Source organism: Camelus bactrianus, chromosome 29 (genome assembly GCF_048773025.1).
Source record: "Camelus bactrianus isolate YW-2024 breed Bactrian camel chromosome 29, ASM4877302v1, whole genome shotgun sequence".
Lineage (NCBI taxonomy): Eukaryota > Metazoa > Chordata > Mammalia > Artiodactyla > Camelidae > Camelus > Camelus bactrianus.
In genome coordinates, this window is record NC_133567.1 from 1349060 (window position 1) to 1364845 (window position 15786).

General features: G+C 47.6%; 1 protein-coding gene across 4 annotated transcripts in view; it reads right to left on the reverse strand.

The window, feature by feature from the left end:
• Positions 1-15249, reverse strand: part of PRKDC (protein kinase, DNA-activated, catalytic subunit) — a 120093-nt gene extending 104844 nt beyond the window's left edge. For 3 of the 4 annotated variants that reach the window (XM_074355054.1, XM_074355053.1, XM_010948245.3), the window contains exons 1-13: positions 15057-15248; positions 13461-13537; positions 13264-13356; positions 12874-12948; positions 12096-12204; positions 11631-11743; positions 11440-11539; positions 4798-4853; positions 4687-4717; positions 4122-4279; positions 2231-2377; positions 814-978; positions 199-367 (exon numbers count right to left, since the gene is read on the reverse strand). In XM_074355054.1, coding sequence (XP_074211155.1) covers positions 199-367; positions 814-978; positions 2231-2377; positions 4122-4279; positions 4687-4717; positions 4798-4853; positions 11440-11539; positions 11631-11743; positions 12096-12204; positions 12874-12948; positions 13264-13356; positions 13461-13537; positions 15057-15210 — 1447 coding nt within the window. In that variant the 5' untranslated portion in view covers positions 15211-15248. Of the gene's footprint in view, positions 1-198; positions 368-813; positions 979-2230; positions 2378-4121; positions 4280-4686; positions 4718-4797; positions 4854-11439; positions 11540-11630; positions 11744-12095; positions 12205-12873; positions 12949-13263; positions 13357-13460; positions 13538-15056 lie in introns of all 4 variants that reach the window. The other variant, XR_012503213.1, reaches the window with a different exon arrangement.
• Positions 15250-15786: the final 537 nt, after the last annotated feature.

Below are 15786 nucleotides of genomic sequence, written 5' to 3' on the forward strand. Positions count from 1 at the left end.
CTGTTAGGGCTCAAAACCAAAAGGCAGAGAAAAAACTTTTTTTGAAAAGGACAGAAATGGAGATCTTGGTCCACCAAAACATCAGGAGTCCAAAGATACAAAAGAACTTGACAGCCAGATGTTTTTTATCTACATCACACAGTATGTTACGTATTCATCATTCATCACCATAAAAACAAGAATGCATTCCGAACTTACCCACAGTGCTAATGCAATTCCAGAGAACGGGTCCCTTCTCTGCTAAGGCCAGGAAAACTTTCACTATGGCTTTGCAGCACACCGACTGCATCTTTGGACTATATTGTGGGAAGCTGTCTATCTGCACGACCACGAGATGTTCCAGAACAGGGATATGGACCTCAGGAACCTACCAGAAATGAATGCAGACTAGCCGTCAGAGGAGGGGATAAAAACAGGGGCAAGACAAATAGGGTCAAAATAACGCAACTAGACACACGTCAGAGAAATGATAAACCTGGCTGATGATCTAATCTACTGGTATTGGCTTACCATTCATTGTTGTGATTGCCTAAAAAAATCAGAGTAAAACTGAGTGATACTTTGGGTGCAATTCTATCCCAAGCAGCAATCAATCTTTTAGAAAGATTTTTAAAAGTAACAAACAATTATTCCCGCTTTGGGAACAAGAAGTAAAGTTTCATGACAAAAATTGTACCAATACAAAATACTAATGAAAACTGTCACCAGTGAAGCCTGAAATGAAGGTATGTAACTGCCCTGCGCCTCACAATGTCTGAGAGGCTGAGATGGAGGAGTTAACACTGTCCTCCTTGAGCGAACTCCCTCACTCACTGTGTCAAGGTGACGCAGGACGCTGGCGATGGACTGCAGGAAACTGGGCATCTGGTACACGTGGTCCTCAGCAGTCTCCGCCTCAGTGAGGAACAGCTGCTTGCAGCGCTGAATGAGCTCCACGTACATGAAGTCAACGTCCTGTGCGTTTACAGCCTTGCATGGCTTTAGGAAACGGAAAACCATGCTGACCGATTTCACCAACATCAAGTAATGATACTTAAGGTGTGTTAAGCCACATTATCATAGACTAAACATCAACAAGCTTTTTAATGGTGAAAAAATACAGTGCATCTTATAAAGATGCTTTGAAAATAACCTATAAATACATTCTAAATATTTAACAGCACACAAAACATCTGGAGATCATCACCAGAACTCTAGGCACCGGGCAGACGGAAGTGATCAGACCAATGAGGCGCCGTCCCTACCCCGGGAGGCAGGTCGCCCAGAGAAGGGACAGAACCAAACCCCAACTGGGACAGGCCACCACACCACGTGGCATCAGCACCCAGAGCCACCTTCCTAACTCACAGATCTGGCTGCACCGCCCACTGCCCAGCTGCAGGTGTCCAGAGGCTGCTTCAGACTTCAAGTCTAGTCCAGTCTCCTCGAGGCTCTGGCTCCTTTATCTCTTTAGAGTCTTCTCCCTTCCTCCTTGTCCACCACACTCCAGCCTCCTAAGTCGTGCGCACACCTACCTGGGCCCTGTGCTCACACCTAACTACTGCGAACATGTCCATGGTGGTTAGACCACAGGTATGAAGCTGGGAACTCCTGCTCTCGGTTGTCTCTGAGTCCCCTCACATACCGTTTCCTCTGCCCTCAGTATGCTGAAAGGAGCAGCAGAGAGAAATGGAAAGGAAGCATTTCTAAAAAGGGGAAAGGACTGTTTGGAAGGAAATGAGGACGTGTCAGGGTGGAACACGTAGGGGTGAGAGGCTGGGAACAGACCCGCTCCCTCACACGTGGGGGTGGCAACGTCTCTTCTCAACTTCCCTGAACGGCCCTGTCGGTCGTCAGGACCCTGGCTAAGGTGGCACATTTCCTCAACCACAAGTTCCCTCCACAGGTGGCAGGCAGGGCCGCGCAGCAGGGAAACGTGGCATTTCTACCCTACACGTTGGGGTTCTGTCTCGTTCTGTCCATTGTAACTGTGTGTCTTTTCATGAGTTACCCAATGTCTCTGGGCCTCGGTTTCTTCATCTGTAAAGTGGACTGAGATCCCTAAAAGCCTGCAGGAGAGCTTGCGTACTTGAGGTAACGCCTACGCACGACCCCAGGACACAGCGAGCACTGAGAGAACCACCCAGCACACAGCAAATAAGAACAGCATCGTCACAAGAGTCAGACGCTGCTCAGAACCAGGGAACCGGATCCCCTTGGCCCTCCGGCGGAACCCCTACCCCACGCCTACCCCCGCGAACAGTCCGTAGCCGCGGATGGCGATGGATAAGTCCTTGCTGCTGGCGTCCGTGTTCCTGATGACCCTGCAGAACTGCTCCATGAAGAACTGCAGCTCCCTCCTGTGTGCCTCTGCGTCGCCAGCCACCGCGGAGGAAACCTGCCATCGCACAGTGTTTAGAGACGTTTACAGGAGGCAGAGGGATCTGTACAAACGTGACAGGGCTGGAACTGCGGTCAGACACTGCCAGCACAATGCCGCAGCTCCACGCAGTTTCTACTCCTAAGTGTGCTTCGTCTCCACCAGGCTCAGAGGTGGCACTGTCATTGCACGCGACGCATCCTTCCTAGAGCAGGGGCGGAAAGGGGCCATGTAAACGCAGCAAGACGCAGGTACAGGACAGGGGCTCCAGGTTACGGCCCTGACGAAGCAGAATGCATCCCCAGACTCATCTGTGACTCACGGGCAGGCCCACGGCCAGTGAGGTCAGAGTCACCAACAGATCAGGCCCCTTGCAGGACAACAGAGAACAGGGTTCCGAACTCACAATCAGGAAGAAAGACAAGGCATCTCATTTCTCAAAATAAGGTACAAACTATAAAGTCTAGATGAAGTGAGGCAGGGAAAGCAGCACTGAGGAGCAGGTCACCACAACTCACCACACAAAGCGACAGCCGCCCAACGCGAGACTACCACGGGCATCTGAAAGCACGGCTAATTTCCACAGAGACTGCTGGAGACGAGAACGGACAGAAGCCTGGTAATCGTGAAAGGCTGGAAGAAGACGTCCACTTTGCATCGCCAACCAGCAACACACGCCCTGACCCACACAAAGCCCCCATGTCCTCCCAAAACTTTTAGACAAGGATGGGTCCCCCGACCGCATAAAGAACACTTGCAGCTTGTTAACAAAGACACACAATCTGATTTTGAAACCAGCAGAACATCAGCGCAAACACTCCACAAAACAAGACCCAAGAATGGAAAACAACTGCAGGGAAAGAAACTGCCAACAGTCCCCTCGGACACTCGAATCAGAAGCACAGTGGGGTGACGCTGGGCACCCATCGCAGGGCTAAAATCAAGGGCGGACAACACCAGGTGCTGCCAAAACGTGGGGTGACTGGGACTAGCAGTGGGAAAGAAACACGGTACAGCCAGCTCAAAAGAGGGCTCAGCGGTTTCTCATGAAGTTCAGCAAGCACCCACCGTGCGACCCTGCAGTTCTGCTTCCAGGGGTTCACTCCAGAGAAATGAAGACAGGTGTCCACAGAAGTACTTGGGAATGAACATTCTCAGCCCAACAGACGAGCTGAGAGCACCCCGGCCGTGGGACACTGTCTGCACCACAAGTGGGCTGGATCTCCAGGGACCAGCTAGTGAACTAACCACCGTCCCTAACACTGTGATTCAGGATTTCCATCAGAGCCAACCCAGAGAGCCTAACTCCCACCACTACCTGACCTGCAGGCCTCTCCAGCCACCTCGGGCGCTCAGGACCACCAGCACACGCTCCTTGGCTGCCACAGACGCACTGCCAACCCGACTCACCCTCCGCACCCATGTTCCACCTGGACGGAAATGCAGGCACAGGTGGACCCTCCTCTATCTAGAAGCAATGGAGACACCAGCATCTTGTCTCAACGCCCGCCAACCTGGCTGCCCTGACCTCCCCGCCCAGCCTTCTCACTGCCACTCCTGTCCAGCCTCAGCTCTAAGGCCCTGATGGGGTCTGGCATCCGAGCTCTCCTCCAGACCCGCGGCCACCCGTGCGGCTGACGGAGGACCAAGCTTTCTTCTTTAAGTACTATGGAAGCTAATGGAGCAACTTGTATTTATTTTTCAACGTGCATGCACAAGACTGGAATTTAAATTTTTTGCATAGAAACATTTTAAAAAGTACCTGTTTCAGAAAAGATTCCAGAGCTGAATGTGCAGCTTTCTTCAGTTCGGCGTTGGTGTGGCTGCACCACTTGGACAGGACTTCAAACGTGGAAGCACAGTGCTCCAAGAGGCAGGTGCTGAACTGAGACGCGTGAAGGGCAAGCAAGCCCAGGCCAGCTGCAAACACAGAGCACCCCGCTGACAGCAGGACGACTCAGAGCCCAGGCAGCTCCTCATCACTGCAGCCTGATGACCAGGGCTCCTTCCCAACCTGACGCCCCACCCTCCTCATGAGACGGCTGGCCAGTGACCCCACAACAAGGGTCAGTGGCAGGATCAGGGCTTGTTTAGATGAAGCCAGAATCAAACAATCTGGACCCCCCAAAAGTTGCTCTGAAGTAATTTTTTTTGAAATCCCTAAGTGTGAGCATCTCCACCAGCACCCAAGAGCTCCGGTCAGTGTCTGCAGAGGAGCATCACACGTGTCACCCCACTGACTTTCACCTGGAGTTTAAGCAAAAGTTTACTCAAGGCATCAACTTAATAATCTGAAATACGCCACCTCATCAAGCACAGAGTCTTACCCAAAGGCACCGCGTATCTCTTCAGATCAATCTATTAAAAAAAAATTTACCATCAATGTTTGACAATCACAAGCCCCAAGTGTGAAAGAATTAGAAGAATATGAATCCTACCTGAGGACGGATTGCCTTTACAGCAAAATCAAAAATCTCCCTTGAGGTCTGGGGATCTGGGGAGACACAGAAAGAGCAGCTGTCACAGGTCACGACCGGACAAACCTCAGGAAGTGCTCAGCGCTAGCCGCCAGCGTGGCACCCTCCTCCCATCTTCACCGACCGACCCTTCCACGGGAGGTGCCTCTGTCAGGCGGGACGCGGGGCTCTGTCTCTGTGGACCCAAAACAGCCGGCACTCATTCATGGCAGCCCCGGAGCCCCGCCCATCCTGGCGGGCGCCCTCAGCAGGCTCCAGAGCCCCTCCAAAGGGACCTCCTGCCGTGTCAGACACCTCCAGCCAGCACCAGTGTGGCCCCAGAGTGGCTCCTCCCACCAAGGGCTGACCCCGCACAGCAGAGCATTGGCACCGCGGTCAGCAGGCCTTGGAGCAACCACACTGGAGGCCACGCACACACACGGTGCATGAAAAGCAATGCAGCCAGCCACAATCGGAGGACACGTGCAGCCCACAGGGGACACTGCTGGAGCGCCCGGCTCTGGTGACCGGGCTGCACTGGGGGGCCCACAGGACACCTGCCACACAGAGACTGATGTGCAGCCGACCTACTAAATTCACACAGACACAGAGAAGCAGGCAAGGCGAGGAGACCAAGGAGTATGTCCTAAAAAAGGACTGAACACACAGACGAGCGACCTTCCAGGAAGGAGTTTCAAAGTGATGGTCACAAAAATGCTCACTGAACTCAGAAGAAGAATGCAGGAACACAGGAGGAATTTCAACAAAGAGATAATAGTCATACGATCATCTCAAAAGATGCACAAAAATCTTTTAACAAAATTCAACACCCATTTATGATAAAAACTCTCAATACAGTGGGTACAGAGGGGACACACCTCAACATAACAAAGGCCACAAGTGACAGACCACAGCCAGTATCACATTCAAAAGTGAGAAGCTGGAAGTATTTCCTCTAAGATCAGGAAGCAGGAATGCCCACTCTCGCCACTTTTATTCAGCATGGCACTGGACGTTCTAGCCACAACAGTTAGACAAGAAAAAGAAACAAGAAGCCCAAACTGGAAAAGAAGGAGTAAAACTGTCAGTGTTTTCAGATGACATAACACTATTTACAGAAAATCCTAGAGACCACACCAAAAAACTACTACAATAAATGCACGTAGTAAAGCTGCACGATATGGAGTTAATACACATAAAGCTGAAGTTACACTACGCATTGACAGCGAACTATCAGAAAGAAAAACTGGGAAGGTCTCATTTACAACTGTGTCTGCAAGAACGAAACAACTAAGAATAATTAAGCCAAGGAGGTGAAAGAGGTGTCCCCTGAAGACTCTAAGACGTCAGAGAGACAGACCGAACGAAGAAGGATAAACGGAGACGTACTGCGTGTAGGAAGAACTCATTCTGAGGAAATGTCCATATGCCCCAAAGCAACTCACAGATTTAATGCCGTCCCTCGCAAAACACCCATGGCCCTTTCCACAGAACTGGAACAGGTTATCATAAACTTGGTACGGAAACACAAAAAGCTCCAGATAGGCAAACAATCTTTGAGGAAGAAGAACAAAGCTGGAGACACGATCCCCAGTTTCACACTGCACTGCAGAGCTACAGAAGTCAAAGCAGTGTGGGACCAGCACACGAGAGACGGGGCCAGTGGAGAGGCACAGCGAGGCCAGAGACCAGTCCTCACACAGTCCTCAGCCTCTGCCAAAGGAGGCAGGAGTGCACAGCGGAGGAAGATGGCCTCTTCGATACACGGTGTAGGGGAACCCGGGCAGCACGTGCAGAAGAACCAAACTGGGCTACTTTCTCACATCATGTGCAGACATAAACTCAGAGGAGGAAAGACTTCAATGTAAGACCTTAAACCACAGAACTCCTGGGAGGAAACAGATGTAGCACACTCTCTGACATTGGTCTCAGCAATATTTTTGTGGATCTGTCACTTCAGGAGAGGATGACAAAAGCAAAAATAAACAAACAGAACCATTCAAACCGAAAGGCCTCTCCGTGGCAAAAAGAGCCATGAACAAAATTAAAAGGCTGCCTCCTGAATGGAAAAAAAAATTTGCAAATGATATACCCAATAAGGGGTTAACATCCAAAGTGTACAATGAACTCATCAACTCAACATCAAAAACACCAATGTCCCATCTAAAAAAAGGGGGCAGGGGAATTCTCTAACACCACCTACAAAAATAAACTCTAAATGGCTAAAAGACCTAAGTGCAAGACCAGATGCGGTAAAACTTCTAGAGGAAAACACAGGCAAACGTTCTGACATAAATCACAGTAGTATTTTTTTTGGACCCAACTCCTAGAGTAATGGGAACAAAAGCTAAAATAGACAAATGGGACCTAATTAAACTTAAAAGCTTTTGCACAGCAAAGGAAACCATACACAAAACGAAAAGACAACCTACAGAATAGGAGAAAGTATTTGCAAATGATACGACCAACAAGGGATTAATTTCCAAAATATACAAACAAGCTCATATGACTGAAAACAAGCCCAATCAAAAAATGGGCAAAAGACTTTGAAGAGACACCTCTCCAAAGAAGACATCCAGATGGCCAGCAGCACATGACGCTCAACATCAGTAATTACTAGAGAAACGCCAATCAAAACTACAACGTGGTAACCCTCACACGGGCGAGAATGGCCACCATTAAAAAGTCCACAAATAAGCAATGCTGGGGAGGATGTGGGAAAAAAGGAACCCTTTCACAGCAATGGTGGGAATGTAAACTGGTGCAGCCATTATGGAAACTATGGAGGCTCATTAATAAACTGAAAATAGACTTCCCATATGATCCAGCAGGCCCACCCCTAGGCCTGCATCTGGAGGAAACTCTAATTCAAAAAGACACCTGCACCCCAATGTTCACAGCAGCACTACTTACAGTAGCCAAGACACGGAAGCAGTCTAAATGTCCATCAACAGATGACTAGATAAAGAAGCCGTGGTATATTCACACAATGGAATACTACTCAGCCATAAAAAAGAATGAAATAATGCCATCTGCAGCAACATGGATGGACCTACAGATCATCATTCTAAGTGAAGTAAACCAGACAGAGAAAGGCAAATATCAAACTTACGGTTACCAAAGGGGAAAGGGTGTTGGGGGATAAGCCAGGAATTTGGGATCAGCAGATACACACTACTATGTGTAAAACAGATAAACAGATGAACCCAAAGGACCTACTGCATAGCACAGGGAACTATGTTCAGTATCTTGTAATAACCTATAATGGAAAAGAGTATGAAAAAGAAAATATATATATGTATAAATGAATACTTTGCTATATACCTGAAACTAACACAACTATACAATTAAAACAAGAAACTCACTTAGGAAAACATGGGCAGGGATCTGAACAGACATTTTTCCAAAGACGTGTAGATGACCAACAGACCCATGAACAGGTGCTCAACATCACTACTCATTAGGGAAATGCGTATCAAAACCACATGGGCTTTCACCTCACACTTGTCAGAATGGTGTCATCAAAAAGACAACAAATAACAAGTGCTGGTGAGGACGTGGGGGAAAGGGATCCTCCTGCGCCACTGGTGGGAATGTAAATTGGTGCAGCCACTAGGGAAAAGTGTGGTGGTTCCTCAGAAAACTAAAAGTAGAGCTACCATACAATCCAGCAATCCATTTCTGGAATATTTACCCAAAGAAAATGAAACAGCTCATCAGAAGAGATACATGCACCCTTGTGTTCACAGTAGCATCATTTATAGCAGCCAAGATGTGGAAGCAAACTAAGTGCCCACAGATAGATGAATGGATAAAAGATGTGACTATATTACGTACACATATTTATAGAAACTGTACTTAACCATAAGAAAGAATGAGGTCTTGCCATACGCTAAGTGACGTTAGTTACAGAAAAACAAATACCACTCCATCTCACATGTGGCATCTGAAACACAAATGAATAAACGTAACAAAGCAGAGAGAGACTCACAGATACAGAGAGCCGACAGGCGGCTGCCAGAGGGAAGTGGGGGGGGGGAGCAAAACAGGTGAGGGAGATACAAGAGGTGCAAACTTCTAGTTATAAAATGTCACAAAAGTTCTGAAATATTAAAAAATTAAAGTTAAAATAAATTTTAAAAAAAGAAAGTGACACGGATGTAACACACAGCACGGGGAATACAGTCATTACATCATAGTAACTTTGTACGGTGACAGGTAGTTACCAGATGTCCTGTGATCACTCCGGCAGGTGTTTCAATGTCAGGTCTGTGCTGTACACCCGGCACTGGCACAGTATTGTACTGCAGCTATACCTCAACTTACAAAGTAGAAGTGACAAAGTCCAGGTGTCATCGGGTGTGCTCCTTTCTGGGGGCCTGAGTCCAGTGGTGACTCAACTCCCGGGCCGCACCCTACCCCATCCTCAAAGCTGGCTTCCTCACATCACAGCACTCTGCCTCCCTCATCCCCGTTAAGTCCCCCATGATCACACTGGGCCACCTGGATAGCCTCACATCAAGGTCAGCTGAGGAGCATCCTTCACCCCACCTGCACCTTGGCTGCCCTGGCTTCTCAACGCACCACCGCGGAATCCTCTGCGATGGTTTACTGAGCATGCGTCGACTCTGCAGGATGTTACTCAATCGCTTTGGGTTTGCTTTATTTTATTTCCCATGTATACGTGTTTCGGTGTCCTATATATTGCAGTAGGTGTGAAGATAGTATTTTAAATATTTGTACGAGTTTAATTCAACTTCAGTTGTTCTCTGTATATAACTGCATTTCTATACAATAATAAAAAGTTCTTATAAAAAAAAACATGACACAACACATGCACAGGCACTGGGGTTGGAATGAGGATGTCTTTGGAGTCATTACTCCATCCATCTCATTACCTGAGTGACTTGGGGCAACGTACTATTCTTAGTTCTAGCTTTCCAACCTGCAGCATAAAGCTAGTATCACCTACCTTAGAGCGCATTACAGGCATTTCCGTGCAGTGTGACTACAACAGTCTTCAGCACACAGTAAGTGAGCAGTAAGTGCTACTACTTTTCTTGCTCACCAAACGTGAACCAGGCGCGCTGCTCAGGGCAAAGACACAGAAACAAGCAGCGTCACCCAGCAGCCCAGTCAGGGCACAGAGAGGAAAATCAGAGCAGGTGGCGGCAAGCGCTGCAACAGCGGGGACACAGAAGCCAGAGGAAGTCACCAGCAGAGGGGCGGCATCGAGGGGTCACAGACAGGAGAGCTTTCTGCAAGTGAGGTAGAATCTCAGACCCCCTTCCCACACCCCCCAAAAAGCCAAAATACCAGGAGGTCTCTGAGCAGGAACCTAACAGAAGGGAAACTGGCCAAGGATACGGGAGACATCAGAGAGCAGCTAGAAGGCAACCAGGTGGAGCTGCCCCAGCGCTCCTGGTGAGAGGCAGCCACGAAGGGGTGAGTGCAAACAGGCTGAAACACCTAAACTGCTCTTTTCACAGGTTGAAATCATTGGATATTGGCAATTTCTTAAGTTCCAACGTAGTAAAAGCAAACACATACAGGAGATAGAAAAAATTGGCAATTACTTGAACAAAAATGGTAAGAAAGAGCCAATAGAAATTTTTTTCTCTTAAAGAATATTTTGGGGTTAGAAATTTTATTTGCCTTTAAAAAAGAATTGAAGTTCCTAATGCTTATAATGCTGTCATAACTAGACTACATAAAGAACTCCTACAACTCAACAACTGAAAGTCAGATGCCTGAAGTCAGCAAAGAACTTGAATCAACATTTCTCCAGAAAAGACCCACAGTAAGCAGGAGGCCATGCAAAGACACTCAACAGCAGCAGCCGTAAGGGAAACGGAGAGCAGACCAGAGACCCCGCTGCACTCCCGTCAGGGTGGCTGTTACAGAAAACGGAAAATGACAAGTCATGGTGAGGAGGTAGGGAGCATTTGCACTGCTGGCGGGAGTGTAAGTTAGTGCAGCCCTGTGGGCCACCTTACGGCGAGTCCTCAAAAAACTAAACAGAACTACCACAAGGTCCAGAAATCCAACTTCTGGGTACATACGCCCCCAAATAAAGCCAGGGGCTGCAGATACGTGCACAGCCATTTTCCAACAGCATTATTCACAGCAGTCAAGAAGCAGAAGCAACCCAAGTGTCCACTGGTGGGTGAGTGGATACACGTATAACCTTGCAATGATCAAGTTCAAGATGGAGACGGGTCAGTAGTGGCCGAGGCAGGAGCGGGAGGTGGCGGCAGCGGCTGTGGCTATGAAACAGCAGCAGGAAGGGTCCTCACAGTGGCGGGCGGTTCGGGATCTTGACTGTGGTGGCGCACACACAAACCCACACGTGGAAACACTACACAGAACTAAACACAAACACGCATGGTTGTGCCCGTGAAACTAGAGGAATCCGAGTCCACAGATTTCCTCAGGCTGTGCTGTGGCACCACAGTCATGGAAGGCACCGTCAGCAGGGGAAGCACATACACAATCTCCTGATTATTTCTCACGACCCCATGTGAGTCCACAATTAGTTTAAAAGTTCAAAAAAACAAACAGGTAATGCGTTTTGACTATCAGTTTTTGAATAAAGAAAGAAACTCAAGTGCTGTCAGGCACTACCTTCTTCCATGGACTTGGTGAAGTTGCACATGAGTGAAGACAGCCCCTTCAGACACCCGGCCACAACAGCGAGTCTGGGCTCCCTCACTGCTGATGTCATCTGAAAGGGGAGTTCGAAGAAGACTTCATTAAGAGAGAAAAATACATCGAACACACGGAAGCGGAGGAGAATGTCGTAAAGTTTCTCATACCTGGATCTTAAGTTCACCCAGAAAAGCCCGGAAGAGAGTATCTGAATTATTTATCATCTCACTTGGATGAACTTCACCTAATACTCCTAGGAGCTCATATATTTTTTCTAAAACTGAAAGATAAATTGTAGACAAATTAAGGCCTAAAATTACATTTAGATAAATTAAATGAACAAAAATGCATGAATAAGAAAATGAGAGGTTAAGTTCAAAATAGTTTCATAATGAGGCTTACAAAATACCTAGTTTTACACACTTTCCTAATTGTTTATGCAAATTACTATAAATTACATTTGACATGTGTTGTGAATTTTCTATTTAAAGAAATCATTTTGCAAAGATTAAAATTTTTATAAACCAAGTCTTCACACACTGTGTTTTGTTATCCTTAGGAGAAAAACCTAAGTTTTACATGAATAAGTTCTTAATTTGTTAAAATGTTAAGTAACATTTAAAACACCTCACCTGTATCTGTGACTTTTGCTTTCAGTGCAAGTTCTCCATAGAATCTGCTAAATAACTCTCCAACTCTAAATTCATCCATGAGTCTAGAACTTCTCAAAATCTGAAGTAACTAGAAGAATACAAGTTAGCATCGTCTAAAGAAGTAACAAAAGGCTTCCATCTACTGCACTGTTTGCTTACAGCAAAGCTCCACAACCACGTGTCTCCAGGGCATTCACACCTGGCCTCTCAAGACTCCTACCGAGCCAGATTGTTTGGGAGGTGGAGGGAAAACCGGGCTTTCAGAGGGGAAGAGGATATAGACTTAATTTCACCTTCCCAAGAAAACAGTAACACGACCAGAACCATTCTCTCAGAGGCACTTAAGGACCAACAAGACCCAAAGGAATTCTAAAATAGAGACACAAAAAAAGAGATGCAGCTAAGAGAGCGACACAGGTGGGAGTGAGCCCCACCGACCACTTAAAACACAGCACACAGATCCGTTCCTGTGGGAGGGTTTGGGAGCGCAGTTCCTAGAAGCATCAGGACCGAAGGGTCTGGGTAGTGAAAGCCCACTCCTCACTTCCCTCCCCATCATTCCCTCACGGCCCCCAGTTCTCCCTCTGCCTCCCAAAAGGTCTGAGGGCAAAAGGGTGATGGCTGGGAAGTGTGCATCTTATCCTGACAGCAGTGTGATCCGAGCCCACCCTACATCTCACCCAAAACATAACCCAAAAGGAGTTTAAGTTACATGTTTAATGTAAAATACATGCACTTAGAAGTATTTTTAAATTACCTTAATAAGAAGGTCTAGGGCTGGAATTTTACATTTAGCAGCTTTATCTTTTGTGTAAACACTGGTGCAAGTATTCTAGATTTTAAAAGGAGACACACCAAAATCATCAATAAGAACTTGGCTCTTTTATAATCAACAACAGCGAAAACTACATCTGAGAGGAGCAGTACCAGCATATGACATAATACAATGTAAGTTTCTGACAAGGGACTCAGCTTAGTAAACTGAAAAAAAAAAATACATACTCCACTTCATTTCTAACACAGTCAAGCAGAAATAAGTAAACTGCCCAACAAGAGAGGCAGAAATAAAATGAAAAGCCAAGCTTAAAGTTTGAACACCATAAGCTAAAATGGCTATTTACATAATACAATGTTTTCTCATCCTTACCTTAATATCAAGAGAATAAGGTGTGACATTCTGGCCTATTTTTTCTAAGAAAATAAATAAAAACTTTAGAGCTTCTTCTCTGCAATCACGAAACTACAATAAAGAAAATAAACATTATAGTAAATGTGAGTAAGAATACAAGTCACCTCAACATGAAGAAATACACAAGAAAAATGAAATGAAAATCTTCAACTTACTTCATCAATGCTAAGTGATTTCCGAACAAATACAAGCAAACCAAAATCTTTGGAGAACACTAAGGAAGTCTGTAATGCTGGAGGAAAAACAAACCAAAAAAACCAGTAAGAGAGCTGCAAAGAAGTACTCCACACACCCCCTCAAAGGTGTTCCCTGTTCTCAATTTAGTCTTATTAGTGATGAAACACTAGCCTAAGGCTTCTGTATTTCCACGAGGTAAAAGGAAATTCTAGACGTTCCACAGGAACGAGGTAGGCAGAATAATGGCCCCAAAGATGCCAGAGCCCTAACTCCTGGTGTCACGGCTGTGAATATAGGAACTTTACATGGTAGCTGAAAATTAAGGTTGCTAATCAGCTGACCTTAAACTGGGGAGATCCTCCTGGGTCACCTGCTGTGCCCAATGCAACCACATGGGCCCTCACCAGCGGAAGAGGGAGGAACAAGAGATGGGAACACAGGAGAGGACAGATTCCAAGCGTGTTACTGGACCCACTGCTGCTGGCTTTGAAGATGGAGGCAGGGGACCGTAATCCAAAAATTGTGGTTGTCTTCTAGAAGCACAGAACGCCAGCAAGGAAAAGAGAGGCCCTCAGTCCCACAACTGCAAGGAACTGAATTCTGCTAACCAGAATGAAAAAGATGAATTCTCCGCCAGAGCCTTCAGAAAAAGGAAAGTGGCCCTGCCTGCTACCTGGTATTTAGCTTGATGAGACCTGTGTTGGGCTTCCAACTACAGAACTGTGAGATTGACAACTCTGTGCTGCTTTAAACACTAAGCTTGTGGTATTTGTTTCAGCAGCAATAGGAAACTAATACAGTCCTGTAATTCTCTCAAGTGAAAGTACACATATCGAACATTCAGGGACCTTGAAACTGCTTGACAAACAAGTTACTAAAAGAACAAAGTGGAATTCTAACTTAGAACTCAGACTAGGAAGCATTTACATAATGTTGCTGATTTTTAATTTCCCCATTAATACACCCTGGATAACACACAGATCCTACACAACACTTAAGGTTTTGCTTACATTATTTCTTCACCTTATTCAACAATGATCTCTTGGGGGGAAAAAAAACTCACCTATCTTTTAATCAAGGGACATACCATGGAGAAGGGCTGCACATTTGTGGTTTTGAAAGGGAGTAACAGAAGAATCTTCACACAGTAATATACGTTAAAAAGTCCTGAAGAGAGGCAGTTTTACTGCAAGCAGAAAAGACGTTCTCACCCAGGCATTGCTACAAAGCTTAAATAACGGCACGACTTGCTTCTCAAAAGTAGGGAGAGCAAACAAAGGGGCTTGGAAAAGGTACTGGCAGGTCTGGGCGTTACTGAGATGGAAGGAAATACTTTTCCTCTTGTCCTCCCTCCTCGCCGTGGATAGCAATGACAGCCAAACTTAGGCCACTTTTACCACCTTTGGTTTTAAAATACCCTTCCTCTGCCATTAAGAAAAGAGGCAGCTAACAAGTCACTTTTACACGCTTCACAGAAATTCCGACGACCCAGTTCAAACACCGCCCAAGGCGCCCACGACGCACAAGCGCCGGCTACCCTGCTCTGGACCTCAGAAGCCCGGAACCGTACCCACCCAGCAGCGCGGGGCCGGAGCTCAGCAAGCACTCCTGCCCCAGGCCCCGCAGCAGCTGCCAACCGGCCACCGAGGCGCTGCTGCGGTCGGCGGCGGACAAGAACTCCTGCAGCTGCAGCAAGGAGTCCCGTACGCCGGACCTCGCATCCGCCATGACGCCCGCCGCAGCCCGCGCCTGCGCACACGCTGCCCAGGCCCGGAAGTACCCCGGGGGACGGGCGTTGGGGTTCCCGGCGCGTGCGCACAGCAGTCCGGGGCCCGGAAGTGCCGCGGACGCAGTCGCGGGGACTGGGCCCACGGCAGGTCTAGGGGCGGGGCTCCCGGCGCGTGCGCACACCGTGCCCGGGCCCTTTGCCCAAGACCTTCGCGGAGGGTGTCCCTGTAAAATAGCGACGTAGAGGTGCGCTGAAATGTAGGCAGGCTTATGAATGTGTGGCCCACTGTACACTTAGCACAATTCGTCAAAACTTGGGGAGAGGCAGGAATCCAACGGCTCGACCCCCAGAAGTAGATGCGGAGGGCAGGGGTGAATTGGGGTTGACCAAGCGCCCGGGGCAGAAAGAGACAGGCTTGGGTCAGGGGCCACCGCTGGCCCCCGGTCAGGAGGGCGGGGGTGTTGTTCGCATTCCCGCGGAACAAAGGAGCGGAGCCTCCTACTGACGCCCCTCGGAGGGCGGCGCCTGAACGCGAACCGCGGGCTCCCCAGATTTCCCGCGAAATCGCCCAGCGG